At 41.3% G+C, this 12,545-nt stretch overlaps 1 protein-coding gene across 1 annotated transcript in view; it reads right to left on the bottom strand.

Moving 5' to 3' along the window:
• The window catches only part of mtr (5-methyltetrahydrofolate-homocysteine methyltransferase), a 99,772-nt gene that overhangs the window by 70,910 nt on the left and 16,317 nt on the right, over positions 1-12,545 (bottom strand). The window contains 4 exon segments of the mRNA XM_084331015.1: positions 1,826-1,887; positions 7,445-7,545; positions 7,874-7,968; positions 8,533-8,592. Of these exon segments, the coding sequence (XP_084187141.1) occupies positions 1,826-1,887; positions 7,445-7,545; positions 7,874-7,968; positions 8,533-8,592 (318 nt within the window).

Here is a 12,545-nt window from a genome sequence, read left to right as displayed (position 1 = left end):
ATGTCTATAGCAAACTCCTACAGAGAGAGAGAACTACATTAACCACATGTTTATAGCAAACTCCTACACAGAGAGAGAACTACATTAACCACATGTCTATAGCAAACTCCTACAGAGAGAGAGAGAGAGAGAGAGAGAGAGAGAGAGAGAGAGAGAAGAGAGAGAGAGAATACAACATTAACCACATGTCTATAGCAAACTCCTACAGAGAGAGAATACAACATTAACCACATGTCTATAACAAACTCCTACAGAGAGAGAGAATACAACATTAACCACATGTCTATAACAAACTCCTACAGAGAGAGAAAACTACATTAACCACATGTCTATAGCAAACTCCTACAGAGAGAGAATACAACATTAACCACATGTCTATAGCAAACTCCTACAGAGAGAGAAAACTACATTAACCACATGTCTATAGCAAACTACTACAGAGAGAGAAAACAACATTAACCACATGTCTATAACAAACTACTACAGAGAGAGAAAACAACATTAACCACATGTCTATAGCAAACTACTACAGAGAGAGAATACAACATTAACCACATGTCTATAACAAACTACTACAGAGAGAGAAAACAACATTAACCACATGTCTATAACAAACTACTACAGAGAGAGAAAACAACATTAACCACATGTCTACAACAAACTCCTACAGAGAGAGAAAACAACATTAACCACATGTCTATAGCAAACTACTACAGAGAGAGAAAACAACATTAACCCATTCTTCGCCAGGCATTGTAACCTTCTTATACCATCCTCTGCCAGCTCTATTTGTCTATGGAGATGTTCACCTTCTTTGCAGGGCTATAACTTTTTAAATTGTATTGCTAAATTGACATTACTATGGCCCATTCAACATCAATTATCTATCGTTCAGGATGTAGGAACGTTTTACTTTTTCATTCACACATTCATACTAAAATACTGTCTAGAGTATAAATATGTTTTTATCGTTCTCTGCTGTATTTCATAGAACGTGAGATATAGCCATTTATGCATATATTAGATCATCAAATGCAGTTTGATAGCGATTGACGCCAGATTAAACATTTCAACTGTACATGATCCTAGACATTATGACTTATCATCTGATGTTGACCGGAGGGGGGGGGGGGGGGGGGGGTCGTTTATAATTCCGTGGCCCACGTTACATCATTTATGTAGTATGGGTGATATATATATCAGAGCAGTTTGTATGGTTAATAATAATCAAAAACGCTGAAACTCACCGCAGCTTCCTCTTACCGTTGGGTGATCAGCGTGGAGCAAAAAGATCGCTATTATGGGATGTTGATCTAGATGAACCATTTCCGGGTTGTATAATACTATATACGTCCAAATAACGTTGTTTATTGAGTTATGGCAACGGATCGATTATCCAGTGTGTCGAGATGGAGTCCCGGGAGCGATAGCGAGTGGCGGACGGAATAGGGGGCACACCAAGCACTTCCGGCCCCACTTCCGGTTTGGCAACTCGCCGATCGGCCACCAGGTGGCGGTATTGAAGCGCTGGAGAGTTGAGTGGAGATCTACAGCACCAGTCATGGCTCCGTGGGTGAAATGTGAATACCATGACGAAAATGAAATATTGATCTCGATGATGTCGTAATCCGTCATTGGCAGATTAAGCATGGCGAGGAATGACGTCTTAATCCGTCAATGGCGGAGAATGGGTTAACCACATGTCTATAGTAAACTACTACAAAGAGAGTAAACAACATTAACCACATGTCTATAACAAACTACTACAAAGAGAGTAAACAACATATTCATATTAAACTCCTCAAAGCTCCTGAAAACAGCTGACCTTTAAATGTGAGGCAGTGATGTCAGGAGTCTCATCGTATCCTCCGAACGTGTTGGGCAGACCTGAGATCAGATAATAATAACAAATGTGTTGGGCAGACCTGCGATCAGATCATAATAATAACGTGTTGGGCAGACCGGCCCTGTTCCTCGTACCTGGCTAACTGAGTTAGCCAGATAATTTTCAGGATAGCTTGACTTAAGCCAGACCTTTCCGTTCCCCGATGTTGGATTGTCTAAATCACTATGGCAACAGATCAGAAAGTTTGAACCTGCTCCAGCGCAGGTTTAAGTTCAGTTAGCTGGATAACCTGCATGGCCACGCCCTCGCAAAGAAATGCCAGCTCGCTTCCTGAAATAATCCTCACAGTCTAGATCCCATTATACCATTCTGAATTATGTTTTTGTGCTTCGTTTTTCTAGAGGAGGCTTTTGAAATGTAAAATAATATACCTAAAATACTGATAATAAATCATATTCAGCCTATAGATTTACTTTGTCCTAAATAATGCACGTCATATACAGATACGGTGCTCACGTGTCGCGACACACACACTATGTGGTTATTTTAATAACGCGGAGCATTGCAAATGTGAATCCCGCGGGGATATTTTTAATGAATGAAACCTATCGGGCGTTTGGCTCTGATTCGTTTCATATTCTCCGCTGTGGATGTATTTGCGCCCGGATTGTGTTTCATTCAAGCATAAATTGACGCGTCTTTATGCGTGGACTGTGGATATGAATTACGACGGATCTGAATCTATGGATTGTTGAATTGTATCAGTCACTCACACGTTATTGTGATATTGTAACTGGGATTAAAATGTCTGATGAGATATGCTGTTTGACGGATTTGAGAAATTGAATGAGCCTTTGGCGTTTTGATGAATGAATTTGAGAAAATGCATTTATCTGTTCAATCACTGATGATGAACATGAGGTGTCACTGGTATAAACCAAAGGTTAATCAATTCAATGCATGTATGGATGATGTCCGAAACAGATTAAAACCTGATTAATAGTGAAACTGTATAGCCTCCCTCCAAGCCTCTCTGACACGTTAAAGTACATGATACCTAAGCCGAGCGCATACAGTACAGATATCCTCATAAGTATCTATTAATTCGTATCAATTAGATACTCTTTGGGCTTGTTTGTATCTACTTATTGAACTACTGTAAGAGTTGAACTAATTATTTTTGCTAGCAAGATCTCATTCAATTCATTCCATTAAGCCTACTGCCAGCAGGCACATTTAAAGAAATATAATCTGATTGATTGGGGTAATGAGGGACTTAACATTAGCCTATAGATTATGCATTTAACTTGTCGGTGAGGCTATTGAGCCGTACTGTATTGTACCCATTCTGCAATCTGTTAATAAAGTTTTCAATCAATCAATCAATCAATGCCGTTAGAAAATCTGGATTTCTGCGATCGACACCTGCTGTCTTTTCAGGTGAGGCGGCCGCGCGCACTTATCCTGAGTATCAAGTCTGGTTCGAATTAACGAGACTGAATCAGCATTCGAGGAACAGGAAAAGCCTGGATTCAAACATCGGGTTAATTGAATCTGGATAATGGGACTTTTGATCGACTTAGTTGAACCAGGTACGGGGAATAGGGCCCTGAGATCAGATCATAATAACGTGTTGGGCAGACCTGAGATCAGATAATAATAACATGTTGGGCAGACCTGAGATCAGATAATAACAACGTGTTGGGCAGACCTGAGATCAGATCATAATAATTAGGGATGTTAGATATTGGCTTTTTTACCGATATCTGATATACCGATATTGTCCAACTCTTAATTTCCGATAGCGATATCAACCGATACCGATATATGCGGAGTTTCCCCCCCCAAAAAAACGGAATAAGTTCAGGTAATTAACATTACATATCTCTTTTCGTGGAATTAACACAACATTATGCATACTTTTGACAATAAATAAAATAATAATTCGTTCTTACTTGCTTGCCTGGGTAAATAAAGGTTAAATAAATGTAAAAAAATATATATATATTTTTTGAAAACCGATACCGATCATTTCCGATATTACATTTTAATGCCAATATCGGCCGATAATATCGGACATCCCTAATAATAATGTGTTGGGCAGACCTGAGATCAGATAATAACAACAAATAGTGCTCACTGACTATATTACCATGCTGCCATTTGCTTTTCCGTCTCCGCTTCTTTCCTCGTCACAAATAATAACAGACCACATCATGCCAACATGACATTACATTGATTACATTGTGGATTATTGTGTGTTGGGATAGCACCAGCTGTATGGTGAAAATATGATATCGCAATATTGTTCTTCTCTTTGACAGTATAATGATATTAGATAGTATTTGTTGTTTACATTGCAGTGTGATATGACATATGCGTTGGGGTTAACAGGAAGCTGAGTGTGTGTTAACAGGAAGCTGAGTGTGTGTTAACAGGAAGCTGAGTGTGTGTTAACAGGAAGCTGAGTGTGTGTTAACAGGAAGCTGAGTGTGTGTTAACAGGAAGCTGAGTGTGTGTTAACAGGAAGTGGAGTGTGTGTTAACAGGAAGCTGAGTGTGTGTTAACAGGAAGCTGAGTGTGTGTTAACAGGAAGCTGAGTGTGTGTTAACAGGAAGCTGAGTGTGTGTTAACAGGAAGCTGAGTGTGTGTTAACAGGAAGCGGAGTGTGTGTTAACAGGAAGCTGAGTGTGTGTTAACAGGAAGCTGAGTGTGTGTTAACAAGAAGCTGAGTGTGTGTTAACAGGAAGCGGAGTGTGTGTTAACAGGAAGCGGAGTGTGTGTTAACAGGAAGTGGAGTGTGTGTTAACACTTTGAGCGCCACGCCTGGTTTTCCTTTTTACCGGCTGAATGCCACCATCGGCGCCAATGTTAATGTTAATATCGCCTAATCTATGTTTTAAAATGTGTCTAATCTGCCCATCGCATTATCAAAGACTATTTTCCAGTCAGTGCTGTCAAGGCAGATTGTTTTTTTATCGTGTCGTTTCCGTTTCAGAGCAGTTAGAAAAGCCCCCGTTTTGATATAAAAAACAGCTCATTCTGGGGCATTCTATGAAAATCGTCTTTTAGTGGAATATTCCACAACGTTGATATTCGTCTGCCTTTTTATGAATCGTTTTCAAATAAACGCTAGATGATCAATATTATACGTGCACACAAGCACATTACGGCCGCGCACGGATAATCGCTCCGTTGATTTCCTCACGGACTTTTACAGTGAAACCGAAAGAAGACATTTCACAAAACAGCTTATAACTTCATCAAACTTACTCTGATTATCCTAACACTGATAACATAGAGTCCTTACCTGACATCAGATGGTATCCAACTGGTATATTCCAATTCCTGATCACCATTCGAAAAAATCGATACGTGTATGGATCCAACGCGATACTGTAGAACTCCATGATCAGCGGGGATCTGAGGTTCCAGAATGAACTGTGGTAACCCCGGCTGGATCAGTGAACTGGAAAATGTGGAGTACCGGATTTTTTCCCCCATTCATTTTCATTGAGTCCATTCCAAAATCACTTATGTCATCTGGGAGACGACAGGGGGCGCTTTTTTCCACAGTGATCGCCGGCGCCGCTCGGCTATACTCGGGTAGGCTCGGGTGATGCAATAATTTTTCAGATCGCTAAAAAAGAAAAAAAAAAGAAATTCCGAGAAATCTCGTGAGTGGCATTCAACCACCTATAAAAAAACACGAGAAATCTCGTGAGTGGCACGGAAAGTGTTAACAGGAAGTGGAGTGTGTGTTAACAGGAAGCTGAGTGTGTGTTAACAGGAAGCTGAGTGTGTGTTAACAGGAAGCAGAGTGTGTGTTAACAGGAAGCAGAGTGTGTGTTAACAGGAAGCGGAGTGTGTGTTAACAGGAAGCTGAGTGTGTGTTAACAGGAAGCGGAGTGTGTGTTAACAGGAAGCTGAGTGTGTGTTAACAGGAAGCAGAGTGTGTGTTAAAAGGAAGCAGAGTGTGTTTTAACAGGAAGCAGAGTGTGTGTTAACAGGAAGCTGAGTGTGTGTTAACAGGAAGCGGAGTGTGTGTTAACAGGAAGCGGAGTGTGTGTTAACAGGAAGTGGAGTGTGTGTTAACAGGAAGCTGAGTGTGTGTTAACAGGAAGCTGAGTGTGTGTTAACAGGAAGTGGAGTGTGTGTTAACAGGAAGTGGAGTGTGTGTTAACAGGAAGCTGAGTGTGTGTTAACAGGAAGCTGAGTGTGTGTTAACAGGAAGCTGAGTGTGTGTTAACAGGAAGTGGAGTGTGTGTTAACAGGAAGCGGAGTGTGTGTTAACAGGAAGCTGAGTGTGTTAACAGGAAGCGGAGTGTGTGTTAAAAGGAAGCAGAGTGTGTGTTAACAGGAAGCAGAGTGTGTGTTAATAGGAAGCCGAGTGTGTGTTAACAGGAAGCGGAGTGTGTGTTAACAGGAAGTGGAGTGTGTGTTAACAGGAAGCTGAGTGTGTGTTAACAGGAAGCTGAGTGTGTGTTAACAGGAAGTGGAGTATGTGTTAACAGGAAGTGGAGTGTGTGTTAACAGGAAGCTGAGTGTGTGTTAACAGGAAGTGGAGTGTGTGTTAACAGGAAGCTGAGTGTGTGTTAACAGGAAGTGGAGTGTGTGTTAACAGGAAGTAGAGTGTGTGTTAACAGGAAGTGGAGTGTGTGTTAACAGGAAGCTGAGTGTGTGTTAACAGGAAGCTGAGTGTGTGTTAATAGGAAGTGGAGTGTGTGTTAACAGGAAGTGGAGTGTGTGTTAACAGGAAGTGGAGTGTGTGTTAACAGGAAGTGGAGTGTGTGTTAACAGGAAGCTGAGTGTGTGTTAACAGGAAGTGGAGTGTGTGTTAACAGGAAGTGGAGTGTGTGTTAACAGGAAGCGGAGTGTGTGTTAACAGGAAGCTGAGTGTGTGTTAACAGGAAGCGGAGTGTGTGTTAACAGGAAGTGTAGTGTGTGTTAACAGGAAGCGGAGTGTGTGTTAACAGGAAGCTGAGTGTGTGTTAACAGGAAGCCGAGTGTGTGTTAACAGGAAGCTGAGTGTGTGTTAACAGGAAGCTGAGTGTGTGTTAACAGGAAGTGGAGTGTGTGTTAACAGGAAGCGGAGTGTGTGTTAACAGGAAGTGGAGTGTGTTAACAGGAAGCGGAGTGTGTGTTAACAGGAAGCGGAGTGTGTGTTAACAGGAAGCGGAGTGTGTGTTAACAAGAAGTGGAGTGTGTGTTAACAGGAAGCGGAGTGTGTGTTAACAGGAAGCGGAGTGTGTGTTAACAGGAAGCGGAGTGTGTGTTAACAGGAAGTGGAGTGTGTGTTAACAGGAAGCGGAGTGTGTGTTAACAGGAAGTGGAGTGTGTGTTAACAGGAAGTGGAGTGTGTGTTAACAGGAAGCTGAGTGTGTGTTAACAGGAAGCGGAGTGTGTGTTAACAGGAAGCGGAGTGTGTGTTAACAGGAAGCGGAGTGTGTGTTAACAGGAAGCTGAGTGTGTGTTAACAGGAAGCGGAGTGTGTGTTAACAGGAAGTGGAGTGTGTGTTAACAGGAAGTGGAGTGTGTGTGTTAACAGGAAGTGGAGTGTGTGTTAACAGGAAGTGGAGTGTGTGTGTGTGTGTGTACCTGCGTTGGGGTAGCACAGGATGAAAGCGGTAGTGCTCTTCCCGATGGCCTCGATGTAAGGCCTCATCTCTGTTGCTCCCAGAGCACAGTTCAGCCCAATACTAGATACACATATAAAACCATTCAGTCAGACACACATGTAAATCGTACAAACATTAAGGAGTGAGAATGTGACATATCACTAGAAAGTACTCAACCTCTACGGTCTTTAACTATGAATGAACACAACACTCTAACTTACCATCTTTAGATAATAAAGTACTCAACCTCTACTGTCTTTAACTATGAATGAACACAACACTAACTTACCATCTTTAGATAATAAAGTACTCAACCTCTACTGTCTTTATCTATGAATGAACTCAACACTAACTTACCATCTTTTTAGATAACTTACCATAGTGGTTCAGTTAAGCAAATATATCTTACCATAGTGGTTTAGCGTGGGAGACACTGATGACGAAGGCCTCTCCTGTCTGTCCTGACAGAGTACGACCACTCCTGTCAACTATCGTCCCTGAGATCTGGAAACACACACACACAAGTACGCGCGCGCACACGCACACGCACACACACACAAACATCACAGTAGAGCACATTTTCCTCCACGTTTGGGCCTTTCATCCACACGTAAACGGCATTTGCGGAAAAGAAAACGGAGATTTTCGAAAACAGAGAAAGTGAATTTTTTTAAATATCCGTTTCAGTGGATCCATGTAGCCACGTTAAACGTATAGTCTAGAGCAGGGCTCAGCAACTGTGGAGCGGCATGTGGGTCTTCAGCCACTCTGCAGTGGCTCTGTAGGTTTGATGAGGTGTTTAATATTTCATCAACTAAATTATACGTCACACCCCACGCCTCTCCCTGCCATCTGCAGGTGGCTAATCTTCGGACCCTCCAGTAAGTTAACCATGGATAAGTGGCGAGAAAGATTTAGACCATCAGTTTTACTGAACAGTATAGACTTAGACCATCAGATTTACTAAACAGTATAGACTTAAAAGACTCACCCCTATTGGAAAAAAAACAGAGAACCAGAATGCATACATTCAGTACAACAACAATAATGAAGACTTTTCATACTTACAAATATAGGTTTTGGTTCATAGCTTTTTTCAAACAGTTGGTCGATGGCAAACAGGGCTGCCTGTGAGGTGAAACAAACAAGATAATTGACTAGAAAACTATGGACCTCATTCTCGAACATTTTCTTAAGTGTCTTGACTCTTAACTCATTCACCGCCGTTCACGCATATATACGTGTTTGTCCGCCAATCGAATAACGCCAACCACATATATATATGTTATTGAATCGTTATTTCTTTCATTCGCTATTTCCATTCATAAACATGCAGGCAGCTGTGTGTTATCACTGAGATCGCAAAAGTCCAATACCGCCGCCTAACGCCTTGCGGCCGATATTGCACTCCATTTGAAACTATGTGGCTTGTTGTCTGGGCCGAGCTGCGGCGTGCGTGCGGGGTCTAAATACTCCGGCAAGACAAGTGCTTATAACACATGCATCGACGAGGGTCGGGCCCCCCGGGTTCATGTTCAATGCTGGATTACGTTGGAAACACGATCGCGATCAGTATTTGGAATGGCGAACAGATAATTGGATTATTATTTTTGCATTCCATCATAGACAAGGTAAGGACTATATGTTATCAATCTTGCGTTGATCCGATAATTCTTTCCCCACGATCGGAGCATGTGTCTGTGGTGTGTGTGTGTGCCGTGTCCCGTTGGTTGCGATCAAAGCACCCCCCCCCCTTCATGCATCCATGATGAAACATAATACAATCTAGCGTTGATTTCAGATTGATTATTGATCCAGGCGAGAAATGGCACGATTTATAGTGAAATGCAGTAAAACGCTGTTTGTCGGCGTGTCCTGGGATTACACAGAATTACTCTGAAACTATACTCATATTCACCACGGTATAAAACGGGAATGTATTGATGAAAAAAGTATCTGTTTTTTGCATCTTGACCATAAGAAACTCAATGACAATCGACTATATCATTAGATCCATAGCTATAATATTTAATATAGTTTTAGCACTACAAACACCGGCGTACCCCCATTTCATTACAGTGCTGGCACAAACAGCCATACGCCCACAGCGACCTCTGGCGTCCAATGAGTTAATAATAATATAATAACTGTATACTGTAACTGTAACTGAGGGGTACAATTCCCTGACTGTATTGATAAGTATGGTATCATTAAACCACTACCGCTTTATGTACTTTAACTACTGGCCATACAGTACACGATATCTAAATATGATGAACACTTTCCCACAATGAAATCGGTTCCACACAAAGGTAATAATCAAATATTTAATATATAGCAAAAGGTACATATGATAGTTACTATTACATTTATGATTTGAATGCACTTGTAAGGCAAATGAGTACTCGTAGGCAAATCAACACTGAATGTCCAATCTCTGGTTACGCAGGAAGCAAGTATACAACCTGGCTCTTAGGGAATTAGATCTATGGTACTCTTAATGATATAGCAGGATATTCTGGAAGGGGTCCTCCCGGTTGTAAGCCGGTAGGGGGGGTAGGAGAGCCGTCGGTAGTAGACCGTCTGGTCAACGATATCTAGGGAGACTTCAAGTACAGAAGACAGTGCAGTAGACTCTTGATCCGCAGATGAATACACCTTGGTTCTCTTGTAGGCTGTAGCTCCACAGTGAAGAAGAAGCTAGGCGACCTCAGTCTCTCTGAGCGCCGACTCAACTTGACTCCTCTCGGGGGTAAATCCAACACTCACAGGCGTCGGCGATTATCCGCTCCACAAATCACAGTACCAAAGCAAATATATTCCAGCCGCATAGGGCTCAGCAGTCGTCGGGTAGGTAATCCAGTGTACATGTCCCTCGGTCCTCGTCTAGATCTCCTTGGATGAAGGCGCCATGTGGTCGGCCCAGCCTGGTTAAGACTCTAGATAACACGAGGAAGCGTTGGAGATGCTGGTCACTTTAGAACTCTAACCGCACGATGCACCATACACGATAGACTATTATTACTTAATAGAAATACGTCGCACTCGACGGTACAGTGCCAAACTCTGACAATTCAGTTATTAATTCGCACGAGGTCTCGATGCTATTCTAAGGCCAAACAGGCCATACTACACCGCACGTGGTATCGCGGGTGAGGCTTCACGTTCTGTTACTTAGTTGGGTAGAAGGGTAAAGGACTAAGGGTCTTCTACATTTACTTGCGCCATATTTATATGCACGGTGAACAAATAGTGCCACTCTCGTTTCGGTAGCCGTATCCCTGAGCGGAGCCGGGGCTAGTACGGACATGTCTCGTCGGTACCTTTGAACTTGACGCCAGGGGCTGGTCCCCTGGCGCCTGGTCCTTTTGTCCAATAAGAGTATGAACTATTATGGGCTATAGTAGGCTAAAGGGATATTCCGTGTATATGTACAAGGAATATACAAGGGATATCAAACGATATACAAATACTATTCAATATATATCCATAAATAAATATATATATTCGGTTTAATCTGATCCTTCGTAACAGTAACCATTCATACAGATTGCAGCTCAAAGTGCTTTACACAAAAAAAACTAAACAAAAGGATAATACAAATAATTAAAAAAAAAAAGATAAAATTATAAAAACGATAATAAAATATAGAAAAATAAGACAATAAAGATATTAATTCATTTAAAAGCTAGTTTAAAAAGCTAAGTTTTGAGCTGTTTTTGTCAACCGAGTCTGCTGTCCTAATGACCTGCGGGAGAGTGTTCCAACATTTTGGATTAATAATATAAATATATATATATATATAATGTATTTATTTTTTACCAATGTTGTTCAGCTACCTGATTATGGCAAAATATATGATTATGGCAAAACTGAACTTAAATAATATGAATAATCACTATTATGGGTCCATAAAACATTTATTCAGCCCTTTTGAATGAATACATTAACTCATTGACCGCCGGGGATTAGACGGCCCCCGTGGTAGCACTGCCACACTTTAAAAGATAGGAGTGCGTCACCTTGTTTGTAGAGCTATAACTATATTCTATATTATAGCTATGGATACAATACTATGGCCCATTTGACATCACCTATCTATCGTTCAATATGCAAATGTTTAAAAAAAAATGCATCCATACGTTCCCGTGTTATACCGTGGTGAATATAAGTATACAGTAGTTATAGCGTGGTCTGGGGTATTTCCCGAAAGGCTGAGTAATAGCGTTATACGTAAATTCTACTATAAACGTTGCCGTTTCTTGCCTGTACACGCTATTATTCCCAAATCAAATATATATCATAGGTATTATGTTTCATCATGAATGCATGAAGGGGGGGGGGTTGTTTTTTGATGCTTTGATCGTCACCAATGGCATACGTTGTGGAGTAACGTGCCACTTCTATTCTATTCACTTAATATGCTTACTTCATATATCTATTCTATTCACATATATGCTTACCACTTGTATCTATTGCTATGTAATGGACATGTAATTGGATTTCCCACATCAGGTGATATGCAGTTCACAAGGACTTCAGCTGTACCCACACATCAACTCCATGAATATATCTCCTGCCAGATATATTTGTCTCCTAAGATTGTACACATGATGCATTTCTAAACTCTCAAACTGCTATATGATCTGCTCGCCTTGTCGAAAAACACGACTCAGTCAGGTAACAGAGAAATGCACTCTTCACACAGTAAAAATTTTAAATGCATCATTATGCTCCTGCTTTTGATATCAGGAAATGTGCAGTCCAACCCCGGCCCAAATGACTGTGTACAATCCCTGCAAACTCCCATGGACTTTAAAATCAGATCAGGCTTAGGCCTACTGCACTTAAATGTCAGAAGTCTGCTCCCAAAAATGGACATGTTAAAAACCTGGGCAGATGCGACAGATGCAGATGTGATGGTGTTGTCAGAAACATGGCTTAAGAAAGGGGTATCAAATGAAGAGATTGCCATTGGTGGCTATAATGTTTTTAGATCAGATCGAGTAAATAAAGGAGGGGGAATTGCGATCTATGTGAAATCCATCTATAACAGCACTGTCACCCTGTCCTTGACTAAA

This window comes from Notolepis coatsorum (genome assembly GCF_963971535.1).
Source record: "Notolepis coatsorum genome assembly, chromosome: 15".
Lineage (NCBI taxonomy): Eukaryota > Metazoa > Chordata > Actinopteri > Aulopiformes > Paralepididae > Notolepis > Notolepis coatsorum.
The sequence above is the reverse complement of the archived record's forward strand: the minus strand, read 5'-3'. Positions and strand labels throughout refer to the sequence as shown.